At 36.1% G+C, this 22,476-nt stretch overlaps 3 protein-coding genes across 4 annotated transcripts in view; all 3 read left to right on the top strand.

The window, feature by feature from the left end:
- LOC113239410 (trypsin, alkaline A-like) overlaps positions 1 to 1,064 on the top strand; it is a 3,818-nt gene extending 2,754 nt beyond the window's left edge. Inside the window, exons 4-5 of the mRNA XM_026476411.1 lie at positions 168 to 306; positions 719 to 1,064. Of these exons, the coding sequence (XP_026332196.1) occupies positions 168 to 306; positions 719 to 1,039 (460 nt within the window). The 3' untranslated portion in view covers positions 1,040 to 1,064. The remainder of the gene's footprint in view (positions 1 to 167; positions 307 to 718) is intronic.
- Positions 1,065 to 4,595: 3,531 nt separating this feature from the next.
- Positions 4,596 to 7,020, top strand: LOC113239502. Of its 2 annotated transcripts, none has more exons than XM_026476537.1 (2): positions 4,596 to 4,753; positions 6,507 to 7,020. In XM_026476537.1, exons 1-2 carry the CDS (start codon positions 4,729 to 4,731, stop codon positions 6,782 to 6,784), a joined length of 303 nt encoding a protein of 100 aa, XP_026332322.1. In that variant the 5' UTR covers positions 4,596 to 4,728; the 3' UTR covers positions 6,785 to 7,020. The 2 variants fall into 2 exon arrangements, with proteins under 2 accessions (XP_026332322.1, XP_026332321.1); XM_026476536.1 differs by lacking the exon at positions 4,596 to 4,753 and adding an exon at positions 4,791 to 4,889.
- A 10,759-nt stretch (positions 7,021 to 17,779) lies between these two features.
- Positions 17,780 to 22,476, top strand: part of LOC113239368 (IDLSRF-like peptide) — a 65,827-nt gene continuing 61,130 nt past the window's right edge. Inside the window, exon 1 of the mRNA XM_026476348.1 lies at positions 17,780 to 17,929. The gene's annotated coding sequence lies outside the window, so the exon portion shown is untranslated. The remainder of the gene's footprint in view (positions 17,930 to 22,476) is intronic.

Below are 22,476 nucleotides of genomic sequence, written 5' to 3'. Positions count from 1 at the left end.
CCCGCTCGTCCAACAAGGTACTGACATTACTCCTGTCAGTACTATTCCTGACAATATTCACAAAATCCCACATGTTTTGTTCTTGTGCTGTTTGTTCGCAAAATTAGGCAAATCATTGAAAAAGGCTTGAATAGCTAAGTAATATTTTACAAGATATTATTTGACAGCCTCGACTCTGATATCTCAGTGGTGCGACTTACGGAACCTCTGATCTACAACCCGGTCGTCCAACAAGGCACCATAGTCGCTCCTGGTAGTACTATTCCTGACAATACACCTGTCATCCAGATTGGATGGGGCGCATCGGTAAGCCATTATATTTGCATACTGATTAGATTCTTACGATCATAATTGAAAACTCTGTCGTAGAGACTTAACCTCGGACTGATATTTATAAAACGAACTTGGTCTAAGTTTAAATAAGAAATTACAAAGTAAACTCAAAGTTTAATCTATCTTTACTTAGTCGAAAACGCTTTACAAATCTCATCCTCAGAGTGAACTAATCCAAAATGCAATCCAGGTTCACTTTAATACAAAAAGAAGCTGCAGAAGCCACTTGCTGGTTTCACTCATTAGTCGCTTTCACTTTTACATCGGTCACCAAAATAAACCATCCCAGAAAGGACATTTGTTATACTGACTGACTTATACTTAAACTACCAGCTTCCATTGAGTTACGTATTTTACGGTATCTGAACTGATTTTCTTATTACAGCTTGACGAACTAGCATCACAAACACTTCAAGAAACCACTGTTGTCACAGTCAACAGACAACTCTGTTCGATGAATTACGAAGAGCTTGACAATGATAACTTTGTTATCACAGAAAACATGATTTGTGCTGGAGCGCCTGCCGGAGGCAGGGGAGCCTGCAGTGGAGACGCTGGCGGTCCGCTCTACTACGATAACAATGGAGCTCTCATTGTCGTTGGCATTATTTCCTTCCAGGAAGGTTGCGGTAATGCGACCTTCCCCAGCGTTAACACGGCCGTCTCACCATTCACCAATTGGATCATCGACACAGTTAGCCAATAATTTATTTTTAATTTACATTGTGCAAAGAAATATAAAATAATTAATTTAAAAAAGTTACTTTTTTTGTAGATGGATCGACAATCTGTCTAGATAGTTGACACTTAGAACTAGAGTTGAATTTACATTAAAATTCTACTTCATATTGTTGCAGTCTGAAAAAATGTACGCGTAATTTAAAGGTTAAATATTGTTTAGCTTATTATTTTACTTACCGAATATTTTGCTTTACACCATATTGTTTCTTATTTTCCGTTCTTTTTATTGCGGAATTAATTATGATAATTATTTTGGCTGCAATGTGATGCTGGTGATCACTTTTTAAGGCAAGTATTTTGCGAAATCAATTGGTCAGGTAGTATTTCACCATTTTTTTTGACATTTGTTTTGACTTCTCGAAAGAAAAAAAAGGTAAATTAGAAAGCAAACATATCAACTACATACCAATAAAACGGATTTATGTGGAATAATTTCTTTAATAAGTTATTTCCTTAGCTTTCCATCAAAACTAACTGAACGCCACCTAGCGCAATCACTTATAACTTCTTACTTAGATCTTGGTACGATTTCGCACGAATGCGTATGGGGGTTCTCACATTATATATTAGATTAATCGACGACACGTAGTTTTTGATGTCCATTTGTGACCATTCGCTACTCTGGCCATGAATTTGTTGCTATAATGAGACAGGTATTTTATAAATTATGTGACTACATAATAATCAAATTAGTTAGTGTTTTCTTTCCTAACTAGAACAACCAAGCTTTTCATTACCCCAAATCTAATGATTTGCAAAGCAACAGTCGTTAAATGAAATAAAGATTTGTATTGTTATACTTAACTTAATCAAACCTTAATGAAGGCTGCTAATACCTATTACCCGACTGGCGTGGCGGTAGCAGAAAACAGAAACAGTTGAATACCTTGTCTAATTGTATTAAATCCACATGCATATCGTGCCCTGTCGCAGTCGGCGTTGTGTCGCTAACGTGAAAACGTTCCATAGTAGTCTCTTCGATGGCGCACTAGATGGCACTACAAGTTGCTTTTAATCTCTATCAAAATAGAACGAACGGGAACTACAATTTGGACTTTGTATGGACTAAATAGTAAATTCATATTTTCTAAATACGTAAACGTCCACCAAATACGAGCATCCCTTGATACAGCTTTCATATTATAAAGTAATTGCATTATATAATAATCTATTCACACGTAACAATAATATCATTTCTGTCACAACATGAAAAAAGTAAAGTGAGAAATAACAGAGGCATATCGTCAACTTTTAAGAAATTCATTAGCTACGAAATTCTAATCTTCAATCATAGGGGAAACAATATAGCTTTGTTAGTAAATCATACATAGAATAAACACAATATTAATATAAACAATGTTTTAGGTAATAATAACATAATAGGATAGGTCAATTCCACAAAGGTCAACAGACCTTGTATAATTATGTTGAATAGGCGCAACGCGGCTGTTAGACATCGGTGTACCCAGCACGCATAACTCGAAAGAGTACAACCGAAGAAAAGCTGAAAAAATATGAACAGCTAGCCGAGGAGATTCGACAGGTCTGTGCAGTGGGATGCATATGTGGTGCTTTTCATTTTGCCCACAACCCAGTGTTGATCCAAAAGAGTCTGTTGGAGTGCTTAGACCTTCTGATTGAAGGCAAAATTCAAAAGGATGTGAAAATACGGACGATATCAAATGCCCACCACCACCTCAGCATATGAAAGACAGGTGGAGTGTTGCCAATGCTCCCATCACCGTCCATTAGGCGCCACACAAACGAATACCTTGTGTTGGATACAAGGAACAATACTCGGTAGTCGGTCTGGTACTGTTGCGGCAACCGGCGACTGTGCCGAACATCCGCAACCGGTGACTGTGTGTGGTTGCCGCAATCGGCCACTGTGTCGATTTCATACTAACTGTATAAAAATAGAAACTTCTCTTCTAGTTGCCGGTTGCTTGTATCCAAAACAGGCACGTTTGCGCGGTGCCTTAAGGTGTACTCTAAAAAGTTTCTAAATAATTATAATGTGATTTGTACCTAGGTGGTCGACGTCACCAATGTATCATGGTAGTGTAAGATAGAAATGATTGAATCGTTCGTTGTAAATAACTGATTGTATTGTGGTTGGGAAACTTATTTATACATACATACTTGATACGTACGTCTTTATGCTATCCTTCACTCTTTCATCCATTTCCTACCCCAGCAGTTACATGGTATCAAGCCAGGGAATTCTATACTATGAGTACCAGAACAACTCAACTCGGAATCTCCGGGGACCTACCCAGTAGGTCCAGACAAATATTTACTTAGAAAAGTTCGTTCTACGGGAAATCCACCCCAGGTCCTATACATGTAGCGCGGCTACCCGCTGAGTCACACAGGTCGTCAATTACAATTAGTAGTACAACATAGCTGTATACTTTTTCAGCGAAGTCGTAGGAGGATGAAATTAGTGTTTACGATACTTATTACCAAACTCTATTTCAACTGTATAATATAATATTATTATAATTGTACAACTGAAATATTTTGTATGTCGCTACTATATTATGATAAGCAGTCTTAACAGATACTTCAATAAACATATATTATCGCTATTTAGTGATAGCTAGATCCAGGGTGAGGTCTCGTTGCTAGCATAATAATTAATAGTCTATTTAATATCGTAATGCACCCCTCATGGAAGAATGACATAACGTCGTCTTAGAGTGAATATCTCGTATGTGATTTCTATGTAATTTTTCAGGACGAAGGATGGGACGAAGGAAAAAATGTGGTGAAAAAGTGTCAAATTTTAATTACTTATATTATACCTCTTTCAGACACTATACTATTAATAATATATTTGAGCAAGAAGTTTATAAGTTTTTCTTCAATAAAAATTAGTAAAAACGAACTATGTGAAAAAGCGTATGCAAGTTTTCACATAGGTGAAGTTATGTCAAAAATGTTTATTGCTCCATTGGACACAGAAAAAAAAACCCACATCCTCTTCAAAACTTGTAACTCTATCGACAATGTTAGTCGAGGAAGCTACAAGAATTGGAGAGGATGTAGGTTATATTTTTACGTATCTAATGGAGCAATAAACATTTTTGACGTAATTTCGCTTATGCCACTGCTCCATGAGAGGTGCGATAATGGCAGAAACCGTTGACAGACCAAAAGTCAAACTGAATATCAACATTATGTATTTTTAATGTTCTTCAGAAATTCCGGTTATATAAGCTGCACAAATAATTTTTCAATAACAGTACTGTGAGATATGAGTCTATAGATCGCGACTGGTTTTAATTCATTAGTTTTACATTTGGTAACTAGTATCCTTGCAGTTCTCATTATGACAAACATTTATCAGGCGTTGTCGGATACAATTAATTAAACGCAGGCATTTTGTATGTACAGTGCTAGTAGCTTTTAATCATGGTCGCAGCGTGGGGCTTTGGTGCGGCGCGGTGGCTCTAAGTAATTGTATACTATTCAAACACTAACTTGGGTATTCCCGGGCGCCGATCAATAACATCCCGCCTATCCCGGTTGCCCTCTCACGCGTGCGCAAAGGGATCCTATTGAGGTCTGTCCATAACCAACAAATCAAACGTCTATGGCAGACTAAAAACAAAAGACTGTAAATATTGTCTTAGTGTGCTATCGTTGAAGATGAGCACGGAGAGGGAGGCTGAGGGTATGTCATCCATTTTCATATTAAGTAGTTTGTAGCCGCGTCTGTAGTGTATATAGTGCAATGGATGAAACAAAGCAATTATTCAAGGGCGACGAGGTCTTCGAACCAAGTCCTGCAACTATAGAAGAGGCGAAATGTAAGTATGCGCACTATGTCATGCGATACTTTGTCTTAATTTTCCTGTTTTATTTCTTGGCAGCACAACATTGCTATACAGCACTTAATATTTTAATTTAGATATGTTGAAGCGAATTTTATTAAATTTTGTCCTGGTTGCAGCGGTGTAATTTACGATTGTGCAATATTGTAGTAATTACAAGGTGTAGCAAAGAAATATAATCATATTTCATCTGTACATTATTGTATTTATAATATTAAAAGGCTCAACAAAATATTTTTTTCTATCACAATGAAGCCGATCGATCGCGCATATTTGTATGGAAAGTCAGAAGGTGTTTACTGCTAGGACCACCTAAAATATCTTTAGATATTTTTATTACATCGACAATATTGTTGGTTAGCATTGTTGAATTTGCTCTGTTACTTTGTTTTTGTAGCAATAAGTGTTGAAATCGCTTTACGTACAAATATTCACAAGTTAACGACGAATAAGTAGCGGTAAATAATGACAATGACTTTTTATTAATATTAATGCAGGTCTCAGGTGCACGTTATTTACATTTGGAACAACAATTTTTTGAATAATGGTTTTGAAACTAAAGCGCCCATACTTTATGTGGCACACATTGATATTCCGTTTCTTTGTGTTTGTAATTTTCTTTTTCCTTGTAAAATATACAGTACAGAAAGTCTTTTTCATTCTGCACTAAGTATTGCAACAATATCGACTTATTTGGAAATCTACTGTAATGTATTTTCGTTTTAGAATACAGTACCTATTGACCGTGATAAGCCACTTTAGCATTGTCACAGACAACGTCCGCTTGCTACTCGGTTTTCTCTTATAAACGGTCTTGCTTCGGCGAAAAAGCAGTCAAAGAATAGTATAAGTAAATAAAACATAAAATATTTGTATGTTTGTATGTTTATTTGCTTTAACTTACTCTTAATTCCTTTTATATAATTTTGTACATGTGCAAACGAAAAATAAATGTAACGGTTTTTTATTTGATACTCTCTCAATTTGATATACTCAACAGCAGATTGGTCACGATCAGGTCAGCAGTTAGTTCTGCTTCCGCTGGATGAGTAGGTCCCAAGTAAACGGTAGCGCCATGCTACCCGCCGATCATTTTTCCATGCCGCCGCCATCGATGCATTTGACCGAGACGTAAATTTTTTTAAACTTGTTTTATTTTAATGATATAGCTTCTTTGTTAATTATTTACCTTGTTTCATAACAATTTTTCCCTACAATTTAAACAAATTACTTTCCTTTCTATGTACATACTATTCATATTTTTATTTTTGATAGTATTTTTACATTTTTAGTAACAATACGTTCATACTTGCTGAAGTACTAGTTAAAGTGTAACGAAATGAAGCGAAGGCTCATTGAAACCATGTTTTGAACACTTAATTTTACACCACGGTTTTGAATCCACGATTAGCGCACATGTCTTGTCGTATTTCCGGTACGTCCAATTTAGGAACCAAATTTTTATTTTGATCCTGGTCTGGGTGTTTGAGCTATTGCATCAGGAATTTCGTTGTCCTATATTCAAAATACAGGAAATTCCTAAGTTTGAGACCAGTTAATTAGTGCAACTAATTAAAAAAAATGTTGTTGCAGCGCCCGAGGAGATCCTCGAATCTATCGACGAACTGAAGGAGCGTTTGTCTTCAATGAAGCGCATGATGGAGGAGAGGAAAGCGGCCGGGGCAGGTACTAAGGACCTGTTCCAAGGCCAAGCCAAGAGCCTTCAAGGCACCACTATGATCGACGGAAACTTCCTCAGCTTCGTTTTTGGGGGCTCTCTGATTGTCATTATCAGCGTTTCGGTCTACGCATTCTACAACCTCTATCACGCTGTCCTTAAGAAGTTTCCTTCTTCTCATACTGAATTGTAAACGTTATAAGAAGTATATACTCGTATTTATTTATAATCAATAATGTACACTCCGGGACTTACGTATAGCGATTAGGAAGTATGAATATGCCAAATGATAACGGCTCGACTATTTTACTTATACTGTATGAGTATGACTGATGTAAAACGGAAGGATTGTGTAATCGTAACGTAAATAAGGTCCGAATTAAATTTAAAGGGAATATGTCCCATTTCTTTAATCTTAAATAAACGCTCAAAGTTTCCCTTTTACTTGAGTTTTATTGTGTCTTTTACATGACTTGGTAAATAAAAGTAATAAAATAACAAATTTAATAAAATTAAAACCCTGTGACGAAAGTAAACAAGAAGTCATGACTAATTAATTTTTAGAACATTCAACAACTCCTCGCCACTACATGTGTGTAGAGAAATAAAGCTTACTCATTCCACTAGTATAAATAGTGAAAAATATTAATTACTTAGTGTAATTGAAATAAAATCTTATCCGAAAGGAAATTGATTGCGATTTTGCGTGTCATATAAAGGTTTATAGCCTTGGTTGCGGGATCTACTCGCATATGGTTGGTTTTATGTCCGTCAAGTAGTGAGCCCTATAGGAATTTCTATTAAAACTTTCACCCTTATTAACAATTGATTAATGACACTCGAACAACAGACCTCGACAAAGTCCATTAACGTAATTGTTATAAAACTGCACGACACTTGGTGGTAATGCATCAAGTAGTGCCTGTTGGAAATATTATTAAGCGTTCGCCACAAAGAAATCTCGATAAATAATCGATAGTGCTGTGCAGATGATGTGCAAATATTTTGACTAATATTGTAAATGTGACAGTAACTCCGTCTGTTACGTTTTTACGCCTAAAAAGCTGAACAAAATTTTGAACAGAACAGAATTTTGGTATAGAGACAGAAGGACATAAGCTATATTTTGTCACAAAAATAATTCTTAAAGGGGGTGAAATAAGAGATGAAAGTTTATATGAGATATATAGAGAACCAATCATTTGTCAAGTACAATAGGCTACTCGAAGTACTTATTCTTAATAATAAATAATAGAAATGCTTATTCTACGCATACGAAGTCGCAGGCTCCAGCTTGTGTTCATCGTCATCATCATCATATCAGCTGAACATAGGCGTCCCCCAAACATTGCCAAACTAGCCATGGTTACCCGCCGCCATTACCAGGTCCTACTGAACGCCTTTTGGTTCGTGGTCTCCATTCGAGAACCTTTCTGCCCCTACGGCAGTCAGTTTTACGCTATGTGCCCTAAACTGCCACTTCAACTTGCTAATCCTTGGGCTGTGACGGTGACTTTCGTTCTTCTACATATCTCCTCATTTCTGATTCGATCTGGTAAAGAAATGCCGAGCATTGCTCGCTCCATAGCTCGTTGAGTGAGTTTCAGTTTTTTTATGAGTCCTATAGTAAGTGCAGTTTGTGTAGTACATAAACTCAATTAAGATCTAAAGGTCTAAATTAAGATCTGTAGATGTTTAGCTACACATTATAAAGCTATGGTAACTTACTCACTCCGCTGCTATAGTAGATCTTGGTCTCCGATACGACTTAGCGCCAGCTCGCCCAGTCTTGAGCGATCTCCTCCCAGTTCTCTGCGTGCAAGGGGCGGAAGTCTTTCTCGTTGTCGACCACTAGGACGTCTCATGTAAGCCCTTTTCAAAGCTCTATCAGCCGGAATCAGTGGAAGCAAGTCCACAAGACTACGTCGGCTCGGACATGGATTCTAAGGTAACTAAACAAAACCCAATAGTTATTTCACCTTTTTTTATAATAACAAGTAACGGAACAAACAAAATGTGGGGCTGGTGGTAAGCGACACACCTGTCTATAGCAGTTGCAGTGCCACTCAGACCATTAAATCGCAAAAAATGTGAGAAACATATTTTCGAACATTAATCGGTTTCAAAGAAAATTATTTCTACGGAGTAGTGTTCGGAAACAAGCTCTTCATCCCTTAAATCAAAATAATGTTCCAACATTTACCGAAATTGAATTCCGTTTCAGAAAATTTAATGTCATCTCTCGAGGTGCAGCTGAACCTTATTTTATTATGCAACCGGTCCCGAGATCAGACGATACTCGCATTTGGGCTCATTCGGGCTCCGTTGCAACTTTAAACCGACCCCGGCTCCAGATGCAACGATCCGCCACTGTGCCCCTCACCCGTAGACATTAGCCGGCAAGTCCCATGTGCCTGTAATTTCACCAGCACCGTTTCTTTTCAAAACCGGTGGCAATGCTTCCCTGGATGAACTCTTTACCAAGGAGCTCTACTGCGACTAAAAGTATTTTTAGAAGAGTAGCAGTTGAATATGTGCAAACGAGGAGACGAATACATAGGTCTTGGGATTGACCAAGGTGTTCTTTAACAACTTGAGCAAGTATTTTGTGATAAATTCTTGAATCAAAGATCTGCACTTGTACGAAACTATTCCTATACAAACTTCCAATCACGCTTATTTTGTGCGGAGATCCGACTTTTATATACTAAATTGCTCAAAAATATGTTCAAACCTTTTTATAACATCCTGTATCTGGACTTCATTATTTCTGTTTTATAATTACTGGTATATCGTGCCTAATGTGTGTCATGTTGGGAAAACATGAAAATATCGTTTTACGACAATGATAAGATAATTATCGTTAAAACTTTATCGAAAATTTGTAATAAAATTTTACAATTTTGTTTTTGTTGTATCTATCTTCATGTTATTTAAGGGCTTTGCGATTTGATTGATAAAACTGGACGTGACGTCATCCGCTATTGACTTTATATAGTATATATTATATTTTTATCATACCTACACCTAGAGGTGAATACGATATCTTTTAAGAGGGTGGTCGTTGGCAGGCGTTTCATTGTCTGATGTTCACTCAAACAATACAGTGTGAATAAGGAATATAATAAGATCTATAATAAGAGCTAAATCTTCGGGATGTATTCAGTACTCTATTAATGTTAGCGAAAAATTGGTCCGCTTTAGCTGAAAATAATAAATTTCACATGAAAACTTTTATAGGAACAACGCCAAAATCAGATTGAATTACGATAATTGTGTCGAAATTAAACATAATTAAAAGTCGATACATACGTTATTCAGAACACAGTTATCGAATGAAAGTTACCGAACGTCTTATTGTTTACAAAGCAAGAATGTAATATGGAAATATCTTATTATTTTAAATAGAATCTGGATTATATTCAATTTTATTTTAATGCGACACTAATGCATTCCTATATTTTGGGCCTTTAAAGTCTTAAAAGGTAAAGGGTTATTCAACAAGAACTTTGTTTTGTAAATAAAAATAAAACAATAAATTTAGATGACAATAATTCAAATTTTTATTGTATAAAAAAAGTAAGATTTGGCAATTATGAATGAATAATAATATCTGATAAATATCCACCACGACCACAGTTACAGATGTCGATTGTTTCATCAAAGTTTTTAATCACTTTTTGACAAAATGGTGAGAAAAAATTCGGCTGGAAATGCGGTTACGGTCAATGGATTACGCTATCGAGAGATGTTAACAACTCAATTCTGGCCTATTATTATATGGATATCACTAATATGAGGTTTCAACAAGACGGTGCCACAAGTTACACAGCCACCGAAACAATGAATTTATTGCAAAATATTATATATAATATATATTTTTTTAAATTTCCCGATCGCATAATTTCACGAAATTCAGCCGGTAAGTGGCCAGTTCGATCATTTATGTTAGAAACAGAGTCTATACGGAGCCAATCAAATCAATTGCAGCCTTAAAACTCAAAATTCGTGAAGCGATTAACGACATATACCCACTATTTTGTCAAAAAGTGCTTAAAAACTTTGATGAAAGAATCGACATCTGTAACTGTGGTCGTGGTGGATATTTATCAGATATTATTTTTCATTAATAATTTCCAAATCTTACTTTTTTGATGCAATAAAAATTTGAATTATTGTCATCTAAATTTATTGTTTTGTTTTGATTTACAAAACAAAGTTCTTATTGAAAAACCCTTTTCAATTTTCATATAATCTATTTTACCGACTAACTCCGTAAACGCTGTTGGATAATGAATAATTATCCAACGGATAATGAATCCGAATCGAACGTTTACTTGAACATTCTGAATAGCTCGTAAAGCGAAAGTAAGTTCTGAATCGGGGTCCTGGTATACGTGGCCTACTGGCCACGATAAATCACTGTTCATATGAACATTATTGTTGTTTTTTAGCCTTCCTATAAATATGTCCATGAGTGTATAGTTGTATATAACATAGTTAAATGGGAAACAATTAAAGCGCGGCCGACAATATTATTTACTAGCTAGAGAGATTGGACACGACCTACCAGACAATTAAACCATTACTCTGGTTTAACGCGTGTTGACTAGTAATTTTCTTCCTGTCTTCGAACAAATTTTGCGAGCTTTCTTCGAGTTGTAAATATGCTTCCTCGGGCAATGTTTTTTCACCGCTCTTGATACATTAAATTTTCGGAAAAGGCGCCCATGAGTTTGAAATGGCTTGAGGGTGTAAGGAAGTAACGGAGAACATACCGGGTACGTTGTTCTTGATGTTGAACATTAAGTCCGCACCAGAGATTTTATACGCTGAAGCCGCCGATGAACGTGACCGGCGGGGGTAAAATCGACGTGGCAAAAATTTATTTCATTTTAATGAAGAATCAGCTTCTTCGTTCATTAATAATAATAATAACGCACGCACTCAACATAGCCCCGCACTAGGGAAACCCTGTGTCGCGGGTGCCATGGACACACACATAGACAACCAGAAATTACACCCAAACTCACGAGAGAAATAAATGGAGGCCATACAAAAATTTCTCCCGGCCCGGGAATCGAACCCGGGGACTTCTGCGTGGCAGTCCGGCATGGTAACCGTTCGGCCACGGAGGCAGTTAATAATTTACTACATTTCATGACATATATAATATGAATTGTAAAATTAAAAAAGAATCTCTATATGGTGCACAGACACTGAGAGCCGCCGACAGGCAAAGAATTGACGGCTTTGAAATGCGGTGCTGGCGCAGAATGTTAAGGATACCGTGGACAGCCCGCCGCACCAATGTCTCTTTACTTGAGGAACTCCAGATAAAAAATGCACAGCGTCTGTCTTCAACTTGCATGCAGCGTGTGATACGCTATTTTGGTCACAAGTCACGTAGAAATGCTAATAACCTGGAACGTTTGACGGTGACAGGGAAGGTGGAGGGAAAGCGACCTAAGGGCAGGAGTCCCAAAAGGTGGTCGGATCAGATCTCCGAGCAACTGTAGATTCACTACATCATGCGACTGAGCGCAACCGATGGAGGCAAATGGTTGGCAGGACGAAGTGGAGTCACTACATTCAGCATCAGTGAGGAAGCGATTAAGAAGAAGAATAATATGAATTACGAAACGTACATATGTCTTATTTATATTAGATTCAAAATAAGATCGTGTATTTTTACATGGTGATTTTACAAACATTCTTTATTTGATGAAAGTGTAAAAAACGTTGAAAATGAACTCGAAAGTTGATTCAAACGCCTGAAACGACGAAACTTTTATGATCCACGTATATATACCTCTACTTAACACAAATGTATTATTAGCATTCTTTTCTAACTTCTTCTTACTCAACACGGGTGTCAAATGGAGTACCAAGATACGACGGTAACAACTTTTGCTGTAGAAGTATAGATATAACGTTCTAACGTTACACAACGTGTAACAAAAAGATGTCGTACCTATTTTGGAAAATCCCAATCCCAATTAAATCGAAATTTAATTGTCCATTACAACTTCAGTCTGCAATAAATAGTATTCTTTCATCAACTAAAGTATCGATTGATTCATTCAAAAAAATTAAATTCAAAACTATTATAGCTGTGATACCTTTTTGCCCTAATGAGGAATTTTACATCACTGTGTGGAACGATATTTTATATTTAAATTTGTAGTAGCCTACTTATTTTTAAAATTAATAATTAAATTGAATACATTTTTTTCGGATGTACTTAAATGGCATGTATTTGTATATTTCAAACAAAAAGAAGTAAAGCGTTGCATTTATTTAACGACAAATTTTAAGCGTTTCACGTTCTACTCATCAAAAATAATCGCAAGGTTGAACGTGTTCGTTGTGCCTTTTAGTTTTGTTTCAATTATGAACAAGTCCTTGAACCGTTTTCGTAAAATTGAAACGCAACATTACCTCTGCATATCTATATTTGAGTAGTTTGAAAGTGATTATGGAATTAACTACACCCGACGTCTTCGATGAAGCGCAAATCGCTAAATTTAGTGTCTTGTCGCCGAACTTCTAACTTCAATGACGCTTCCGTAAATAGGTATACTCCATTTTGTTACACCCCATATAGCAGAAGAAAGACCCCGCAATGGGCTTATTAGAAATATGTACTTTGACTTCCACAATCATGGTTTCACTATTAAGGATGTAAGTATATTTAACGACAGTAAAGAAGGACGTCCGCCCTGACGTGGTAAAGGCAGGCGACAGTATTTCTCGCACAGGAGATTAGAAAATTTAAAAAAGTACATTTTACAGCCGGCAAATGTAGCAATGATGAACTATCAATTAATGTCACGTTCTACGTGTAAAATACTCATACATTTCATAACAATACAAAATGTACGTAGTCCACCTACATACGTTAACAGTCTGTTGTCGTATGACGTCAAAATGAAACGAGGCTCCGAGACCCCGCTCTGAGCCATTGTGTAACAGTAACCGCGACTTCTGCAAAACGCCTACGCCATGAACTTTAGTTGGTTTTGCCTATTGTGAATGAGTGGGTTTTTAAGTTACATTTTTTACAGACTACGAAAGGCACATATGCATATTCTAATAGCTTTTGAAAAGCGATGTGTATTGGTTCGTGGTCTATATACACCTAAGTGTTAGGAAAATAAACTATAACAAGCAAGTAGACTTATAGCGAGATTTCGTGGTTTCAGTAATTAGTCTTTATGCTAAATGCGAAGGTGTGTTATGCACGTATAGAACTCCTTGATGTGAGCGGTGGATTTGCTGTGCTAACTTAGCACAAATCGATACGCTTACATTTCCTAGTGCTAACATACACGTGCGGAAAAGGTCGTTCCATTTTCATTTTAAGTTCAGAGGTCAAATCTCCAAAATGATATACTCCACTTCTGTCTTTAGAATATGGACCTTTCCATAAAATGCCACAGTACGTCTTCGCCCTTGTGAATTTTATGACAAAATAAATGTGATGTTAGGTTCTTTGGTTCCAGCGACATTGTGTAATTAGTTTTAGATAATGAAATTATTTTTTATGATATCAAGTGACGAGACGAAGAGGTCGCGCGCCTGGTGGTGAGCCTGTCCATAGCAATTGAAGTGCCACTCAGAGCTTTAAATCGTAAAGATCTGAGATGCCACTCCGCCAGTCACCCTGAGGCATAAGTTGACAAGTCCCATAAGCTGAAGAGTTGCAACTGATGAATTACAATCGAGAAAATTTACTTAAAGTCCTTTAGACTTCTAGTATTTTAGAACTCTAGCATTTAGAATATACATATATTAAAACAAAAGTTCGAAACTCTAGCTTTACTTAATTTGAAACAAAATATTTTAAGTGTATGTTGTTCTACAGAAAATTGATATGAGTCGATGCTCGAAGAACCCACCTCCCACGACCCTCGCGGTTAAAGATCATATAACTCAAACAATTTGCAAACGTTTGCCAAATATATTGAATTCTACCACAGGGTTGCCAGAATTGAATTGGATGCGAAACTATCATGGCACATGAACCTACTATTTATTACTTAGAAAAACATACTGAAGTTAGAACACCGCCCAAGTGTCTGCCACCACTGCTATAGGCTTTAATATCGTTTGACATTTCAAACGACTCATTTTATCGATTTGCTCAAAACAGAATTTAAGCAGTAATTGCTACGTAGTATAGTGAAATGTAAATATTTATACCATATATAAAGTATTTAAAATAATTTGAAAAACATTTTTAATCTAAAATCTTTGTACTTTTAAGAACAAGAATATTCTGACTCGTACGTCGTATGCGAATTGATATGATCTCGTACACGTACCTACTACAAGCCCTGTCTGTCGTCTCCTAGAAGGACGATTAAAAAAGAAGTGAACACAATTTCCAGTTCTTAAAGCTTTGACCTTTTCATAAAAATATGATCCTAGCACAGAGAATATACTCTAATGGAAACAGAGTTATTAAAGTCAGTGTTATTTAATTGATATGATCAATCAATCGATAATTCACAACTTCGGTGGTCCAACGGTTTGTACTGCGGACTCTGGAGCACCCGGGTTCGATTTTCAGTAGGACAAATTTGGGAAATGAACTATTTATATAATTTTTTTTAAATGACACACACACTCGCAGCCCCGCACTAGGGAAACCCTGTGTCGCGTGTGCTATGGATACACATATACACAACCACAAATTACACCCAAAATCAAGAGAGAAAGGCCATACAAATATTTTCCCGGCCCGGGAATCGAAGGGCTAGGGCCTCTGCGTGGCAGTCCAGCACGGCAACCGTTTGGCCACAGAGGCAGTTAAATTTTGGTCTGAGTGTATTCCGTTATTCTAGTACTCATAGTACAGAAAATTCTGGAACATTACTATTATAATTAATTAGGACATAGATATTCATTCCAGAAACATATTATATTAAAAGTATCAACAATACAGAAAAAATTTCTTCTGGCACGGAATGCTTGAAGACCCTGGTTCGAATCCAGCCAGATCGAAGGAAGTTTCCTTGATGTTCACTCTTTGTATTAATAAATTATTGTGACAACTACAATTTTGTTTTCAATTTAGTGAACTGTAAACATAACACACGACTAAGCTACGAAAATGCAAAAGGGGGGGGGGGGGGGGGGCAGCGTAATGAAAAACGAGAAGTAATCAATTAAGGCTTTTACTGCAGCAAAGACTGAACCACATTACTGTCTAGATCTTTTTCACTCAAACTTACAACGCATAAGTTTCCTTAGAGAAACTGGCGGTGCGAATTGTGTTAGTCGGAAAAAGAATCAACTTTAAATCCAATGCTAAAGGTTGAACATAGAACTCTAGAACTCATTTTGATAGATGTAAAATGTGAGACCAATAAATGCATAATGCATTTTGCGAATTGTTCCAGCATTCGCAGTGTCATTCCAAAGATCGAGCTAGTGTACACATTTATTGTTTCTATTCTAACATTTTTATCTATAGTTTTAGGTCATATTATTAGATGAAGAATGACGGCAAGAGGGATCCTGTATCTGACTACATAATTACATTACTGTATCTTCTCCTTGAAATCTTTGGGGAGACCTATGTTCAACAGTGGACATCTTCCGGCTAGAATGATGATGATTGTCACGATTTTATCCTTATTTAGTGTTAACGTCACTCGTAGGTAGTCATCGATGAATTAGGAGTGCAGTATTTACGGGCTTCGAAAACTGTTTTCGTAAACTGTATTTAACGGTTACCCATTGAGTCACTATTTGTTAGCTATAACTATGTACTTTTGTAATGAGTTGCTGCTTGTTGATCCCAATATGACAAAAAGAGACGTGAGACTTTTATAGGAAATCAAATCTACAAGTATATTCTTCAAAAGGAAATTTTTCAAACACATTTCACACACGTCAACACATATTTTTGCATTACAGTAGAAGTCATGAAGATTCGCAAAATTTTGAAGGTGACAACGTTGCTATTTTAGAGAAAAAAAATGGATTACCATTGTTCGACATTGCAGCTGTTTTGACAATAATAAGCCTAGACAGGATAGAGATCCAACTCAACAGTCATTCATTGTCTACGTCAGGGGCAAACGTTACACCATATTGTCACGAGGTCCTTACAAGCACATTGAAATCGAAATTTGAACGCAATTTATTCCGACTGTATAGTCGAAACAGGTTTTATTGTATCCTTTCCGTCGGCATCAACGACTGTGGAAAAAAGAATATCTTTACAAAGATTTATGTTGAAATGAAGTTGAAACAAAAAGCATTTTCGACTCTACGCATTGGTTCTAAAGCACAAAGTGAAAAAATAGGTAGTTCCAATTGTGATTCACATACATGGTACAGGTTACAGCTTATATTTCAATAACCTTGTAAATTACTTAAGAAAAAAAGAACTTAACAGAGCTTTGTGGCTACGACTTTTGCAGTTTAATCGCAATAGTCTTCATAGCTCTTTTAATTACACGTGATTGTTGAACATTATGGCTCCTTAAACTTTATAGTTTCAAGAAGTAAAGGATTAAAGTAACCGGTTAAATATCATTGTTATGATCCAGTTCGCATTCAACGTGTTAAAACACATTCCGCAATAACAGCCAATATAATTACTAAGAATCTGTATTACATGTATAATTTCACGTTTTACCCCAGTACAGACTGCTGAAATTTCAGCATATTTTCCATGACATGAACTGAATCACTCATTAGCGCAAGCTTAAAGAAACATACCTGTCTTTTTCACTCCTATTCATCAATCTGTTATGCGACATGCGCTGGAATGAGACAAAGATACGTCAAATTATATTAAGGGGTGGGAAATGTAGCGTGTGCTGAATAAAAGTGTGGCTAGTGCATGGTGTAAAGTATCACTGCCGAAAATAAATAAAAATAAAACTCGTTACTTCTTAAAAAGGGAATAAAAAACAATAACGAAAGAGTTTCGTGAAAAAACGAACTCTTATATCTCTAATTCTATCAATTACTTGGAACAATTCAAAGCCTTTTTTGTTCAGTCACATGAATAATGTATATGAAGCTATCAGTCCAAAATCCTGTTATCCGTTACAGCCGGAGAGAGCCAGATATGTAACCTATTCCTTCTTTTTCCATCCATCCCTATCGCGCAATTCCCGCCCCTTGGGAACAAAGTAACAGGTAAAGGTACCATTCGGAACTGTGTAGCCGTTCTTGTTGCAGTCTGCCCCGAGCAGCCCAACAATACGGACGCGCCTTTCGCGGAAACTTCCACCCCAAAAAAACTTACAATATCTTCATCATCAGCCTCTATCGACAATTCTTCTATTGCATACTGAACTTGCTGTTGTTAAAGGTAAGTTCTTAATACTTAAGAACACACAAAGTAGGTATATATGTATGTATATTTTTTTAATTTCAATATTGCGAAATCGCTAGCGAACCGTTTTGTAATTTGGGCGCAAAACTCGGATATTTTCTTTTTCGTTCCTATAAAATTGGGAATGATTTGGGAAAAATTTTTTTATTAAAAACACGTTCTTTTATTATATCATCGAATTTTATATACGGTTTATCACTATCGTATCGTTTTGTCAACAAAGAAAACTGTTGCGCACATAATCAACAAGTAGGGTAGTTTTTGTGCATTATTGTTGCAAACAGAGAAAATTTCTAGGGATGTTTAGTTTTTTTACTCCCTGTGACTTACTAACGACACTACAACGTACAACAGAACAGGTTGGGTGAAACGGAGTTTTTGTGAGCTTCGAAACATCAAATGCCGTCGGAAGGATGTAATAAATTTATTTATGTCCGCAGTTGGTACTATTCGCGACAAAATAATGGACTGCTAAGTAAAATTGTGTTTTCTTGTACCCTTTTTATTACATTATACTAAGGAGAATTACCGTAATCCTGTCATGTCATAAGATTTATCCCGGCCCCTGCTTTTAGTAACTCTATTTCTGAGTCGCATTTCGTCATTAGGCCTCGTTATACGCAGTCCTCGGCGCCGTTTGAGAACTTACAGTGCTGCGTAATTGCTTATTTATAGTAACAATTTTATTCACTAACTATTTTTTCGAAAACTACAACGAAAAGTGTTTTATTATATAACAAAAACCGATTAATTAACAGTAAAAAACTCTTTTAAAAAAAATCCAAATTTAAAATTAACTAATAATCAATAAGCAAGCAACTACTTTAATTATTAAGTAATTGATAGAAGACCTATTCGGAATATACATACCAAGGAATTTTTGGTCAAACTGCATATTATATTATTTTTTATTGAATAATAGATAAAGCTTTTTACCGGCTGAATGAAATTTTCATTTGTAGTTGGCGATGCCGCCCTACAGTGACGATTTGTAAATGTAATGAGAATTTTAAACTTCAGACTTTACAGAGTCACCATTCACGATTTGTAAAAAAAATTTGTTGTGCTGCCTTTCCATTTCATTCTACCGTCACGAACACAACTCTACACGTATTAAAAATATAATTTAACTTTAATCATACGCGATTTCTAAAAAACTAAACTACATTATGCTTCAAACATGAATTTGTTACATTATCATTAGATTTTCATATTCATCTAACATTTTTGCTCCATTCATCCCACATTCCGAATACCGAAATAGAATACTGATGAAATTGACAAAGAAAGAATAGCAAAATCCCGGCGTTGAAAATCACTTATTTTCAAAAAACTTGCAAGCAAAATCCTTTCTTTATATAGTAAAAATAAACGTATACATGTTTACAGGTCTGACTATTTTGCATAAGTAAAAGCTGTGACATGACGTGTACGTGATGTAAAGTCTACGAGGCGTAGCCATATTGCTAGCCAGCGGGTCGGCGTAGCAATGTTAAGTGCTACGGGATATTACGCAATATTTTAACTAATTTACAAATCCTCAATTTATTGTTTCTTTATATATACTACTTAATACGTAATGCTTTTAGAACCGTATCGTTTAAGAATTTAAGTTCGGTTACGTCGGACTTAGAAGCGTATTTTACTTAGAACGTATTTTATTAAAGGAGTTGTGACATTTTAACTGAAAGCCGAACTATAAGTAGTTGGTACAAGTAAAACCAATCTTTGTTAAATACGATGAAGTACAATTAATTCAAATTGGATTGTCAACGAATTCCCTCGAAATTTATTTTGAATTCCTTTAAAATGTTCATACTGACAGTTTTTGACTTCCATAAAAATCAACGTTCATTGGTAAAATATATAACTACTAACTCCATCGATTAGAACTTATTAAGATGTTTGAGTTTAATATTCGGCGACCAAATCATGTGCCAATCCATTATTGAATAACTTCACTTCCAGCTCGGCTCAACGTGTCTGCGCATTCATTATGTAGGTAAAAGTCTTATACTCTCACCATTGGTTCTCAATGTTGTGTTAAATGAGTAGTTTACGCAGAGTTCATCATTGAAATAGCTCTGGAGAAACGAAATACGTGTATTACGGTGCGAGGCCAATATATAACAAACCTTACACGCTGAGAATACCATTATTTTTGCTTTGTTAGAATATAATGTAAAACATCCCTTTTTGAGTCAACTGGAAGAAATTAATTTTGATTTTGGAGTAGGTGAAAATTCGAAAATAGTGGTTAATGGATCGTAAGACCGGCCGACCGGTTTCGTCCAATGTGATATATACTAATGCAAAATTGTGATGTACAAATTGAAGGGCGATTCTCCGTGACAAAAACAACCGTCAAAAACGGCTTCTAATATTGGGAAGGATCATTGTGTCACAAGAACCACAATGGTTTCAATCAAATGAACCCTAGTCAATCAGCCGTCGTGTTAGATGTTCTTATTAAGAATTAGTTCACTAACGTTGGCTGACTTTACTCTGATACAGTCCAACACGAAATAATACTTTCAGCTGATATGGGTAACACAAAAGGGCGTCGTATTAATTTATTACGAAGTGTATAAAAACGGAAAAAGATGAAAATGGATTTTCAATGGTCGATAATTTGTCTATGCGGCGAAAGCTCTAGGCATTACTTTTTAATACGTTCAAGTTTGAGCTCTTTATGCAAATTTAACGGGACAACTCTGAATTCCAAATTTGTAAATTGTAATTTATTCTTGTCAATAATATGAACTTTCCCCTTCTTTTGAAACTCTTTCTGCAGAAAAGGTCATCAGATCGATATAAAAGCTATAACGGTATTGAGTTCTTCGACGCTAGATTGTTCGTTCCATTTACCAGACACCGATGTAAAAGACAGGTATTTCATTACCGAGCCAATTTTATAAAAGCTTTTTTTTATCTAGTTAAAATTTCAGCAGTTGGGTGTTTAGGCTTTTATGATTTTACAAAGTTGTGGATAGACAAAGAGTGAAAAAAATGTGCTGCTTACTTTCGCATGTTGTTGTAAAATATGCTATTTGTTTTAATTTTCTTATCGATGATGTTCATTTAGATGCAGTACTTTAAGAATAGATAAAAGTCAGTGTGTAAATATGAAGAAAATTTGATGTGAAATCAGCTTGCAAAATTTGTTTATGCAATCCATTTTTTTCATTTCAGTATCTCTGTGTTTAAAGACACGAGTTTGAGAAAGTAAAGCTACCATATACAGGAGCCATATGACGGATTATCGTAGTATGTGTAGTAGGATGCTTATAATGGTGTTAGAACTTAGAGCTTTCATTCCGGGATTCTCGGTCCCAAAAATTTCGCGAATCCAGACCATCTTTTGACATTTTTAAGACTGATGTTTTCAGTCTCAGGAATATTGACGCTTTTGATACTTAAATAAACACTAAACCAACTGTAATTTATTATTCTGGTCCATAGGACAATGTCCAATAGGACATAGCAATGTAGAGTGGAACTTAAAATCTGTAAATATAGAAGAAAGACGGTAATAAAATCAAGTCCTCTCTATCTGAAACTACATACATTAAACGCCATTTTTTTTTAATGCACACACTCCTATGCTTGCACTAGGGAAACCTGTATCACGGGTGCCGTGGACACAGACATAAACAACACAAACTCACGATAGAAATAAATGTCAGCCATACAAATATTTCTCGAGGACCGGGAATGGAACCCGGGAAATGTAACCGTTCGGTCACGGAGGCAGTTAGATTGTTTCTTAATTATATTAAGCGATGGGACGAACACGTCGTACACCTGGTGGTAAGCTACACAATTATTCATGACAGTTGCAGTGCTACTTAGAGATTTAAATCGCAAAGATGTGCCTGTAATTCAGTAAATAAAAAGCATAATTTCACTTAATTTTCATTGGAGGACTAAGGTGTCCCTTTCGTTAGTCCACTCAAAGCGATTTAACGCTGCTACATACTTTATTTAGCGCATTTGCCATCTCCTTCTTCCACGCAAGACGGACAGCGTTTGGTGGGTCTTTTCTACAGCTCGCTTGCATGCAACAGACATGTCCGGCCCAGTTCAATTTTAGGCTAGCGGTTTTTTAACCAACGTCAACGAATTGTGTTTTGGGGGGCAGTATAACGTTCCTGACACAGTCTGACTGATTTTTTCCCAAGAAATAGAAGAGAAACTCCCATTTTCCCTTCATCAGGTATTTCATTGACCAAAAGCTTCTCCAGACATTTTCTGTGTACCGGCGACCTCTTTTACTTGTCTTGCCTGTTAGAGAGAGGCTATTTGCAAAGATAAAGATACTCTTGGACATTATACAACCCTCATACTTTCCACGCTGATTCGTTACGGGATGTTGTTAGTCATAATCTTGGTTTTATAACAGAAATAAAACTTTTATAAATAATTAATAAAGAACTTAATTAAAAATCACGTTTTCACTGCCTAACATGAATATAAGAGTGGCTACTTTTGAAATAGTAGAATACAGTTTGTTTCATCTGAAT

The sequence above is a fragment of the Hyposmocoma kahamanoa genome, unplaced genomic scaffold (genome assembly GCF_003589595.1).
Source record: "Hyposmocoma kahamanoa isolate Upper Pololo Valley unplaced genomic scaffold, ASM358959v1 99879, whole genome shotgun sequence".
Classification (NCBI taxonomy): domain Eukaryota; kingdom Metazoa; phylum Arthropoda; class Insecta; order Lepidoptera; family Cosmopterigidae; genus Hyposmocoma; species Hyposmocoma kahamanoa.
The sequence above is the reverse complement of the archived record's forward strand: the minus strand, read 5'-3'. Positions and strand labels throughout refer to the sequence as shown.

Coding starts and splice junctions, on each gene's coding strand:
- LOC113239502 (XM_026476536.1), top strand. CDS start 4,814: ATGGATGAAACAAAGCAATTATTCAAGGGCGACGAGGTCTTCGAACCA. Junction 4,890..6,506: donor AACTATAGAAGAGGCGAAAT/GTAAGTATGCGC, acceptor ATGTTGTTGCAG/CGCCCGAGGAGATCCTCGAA.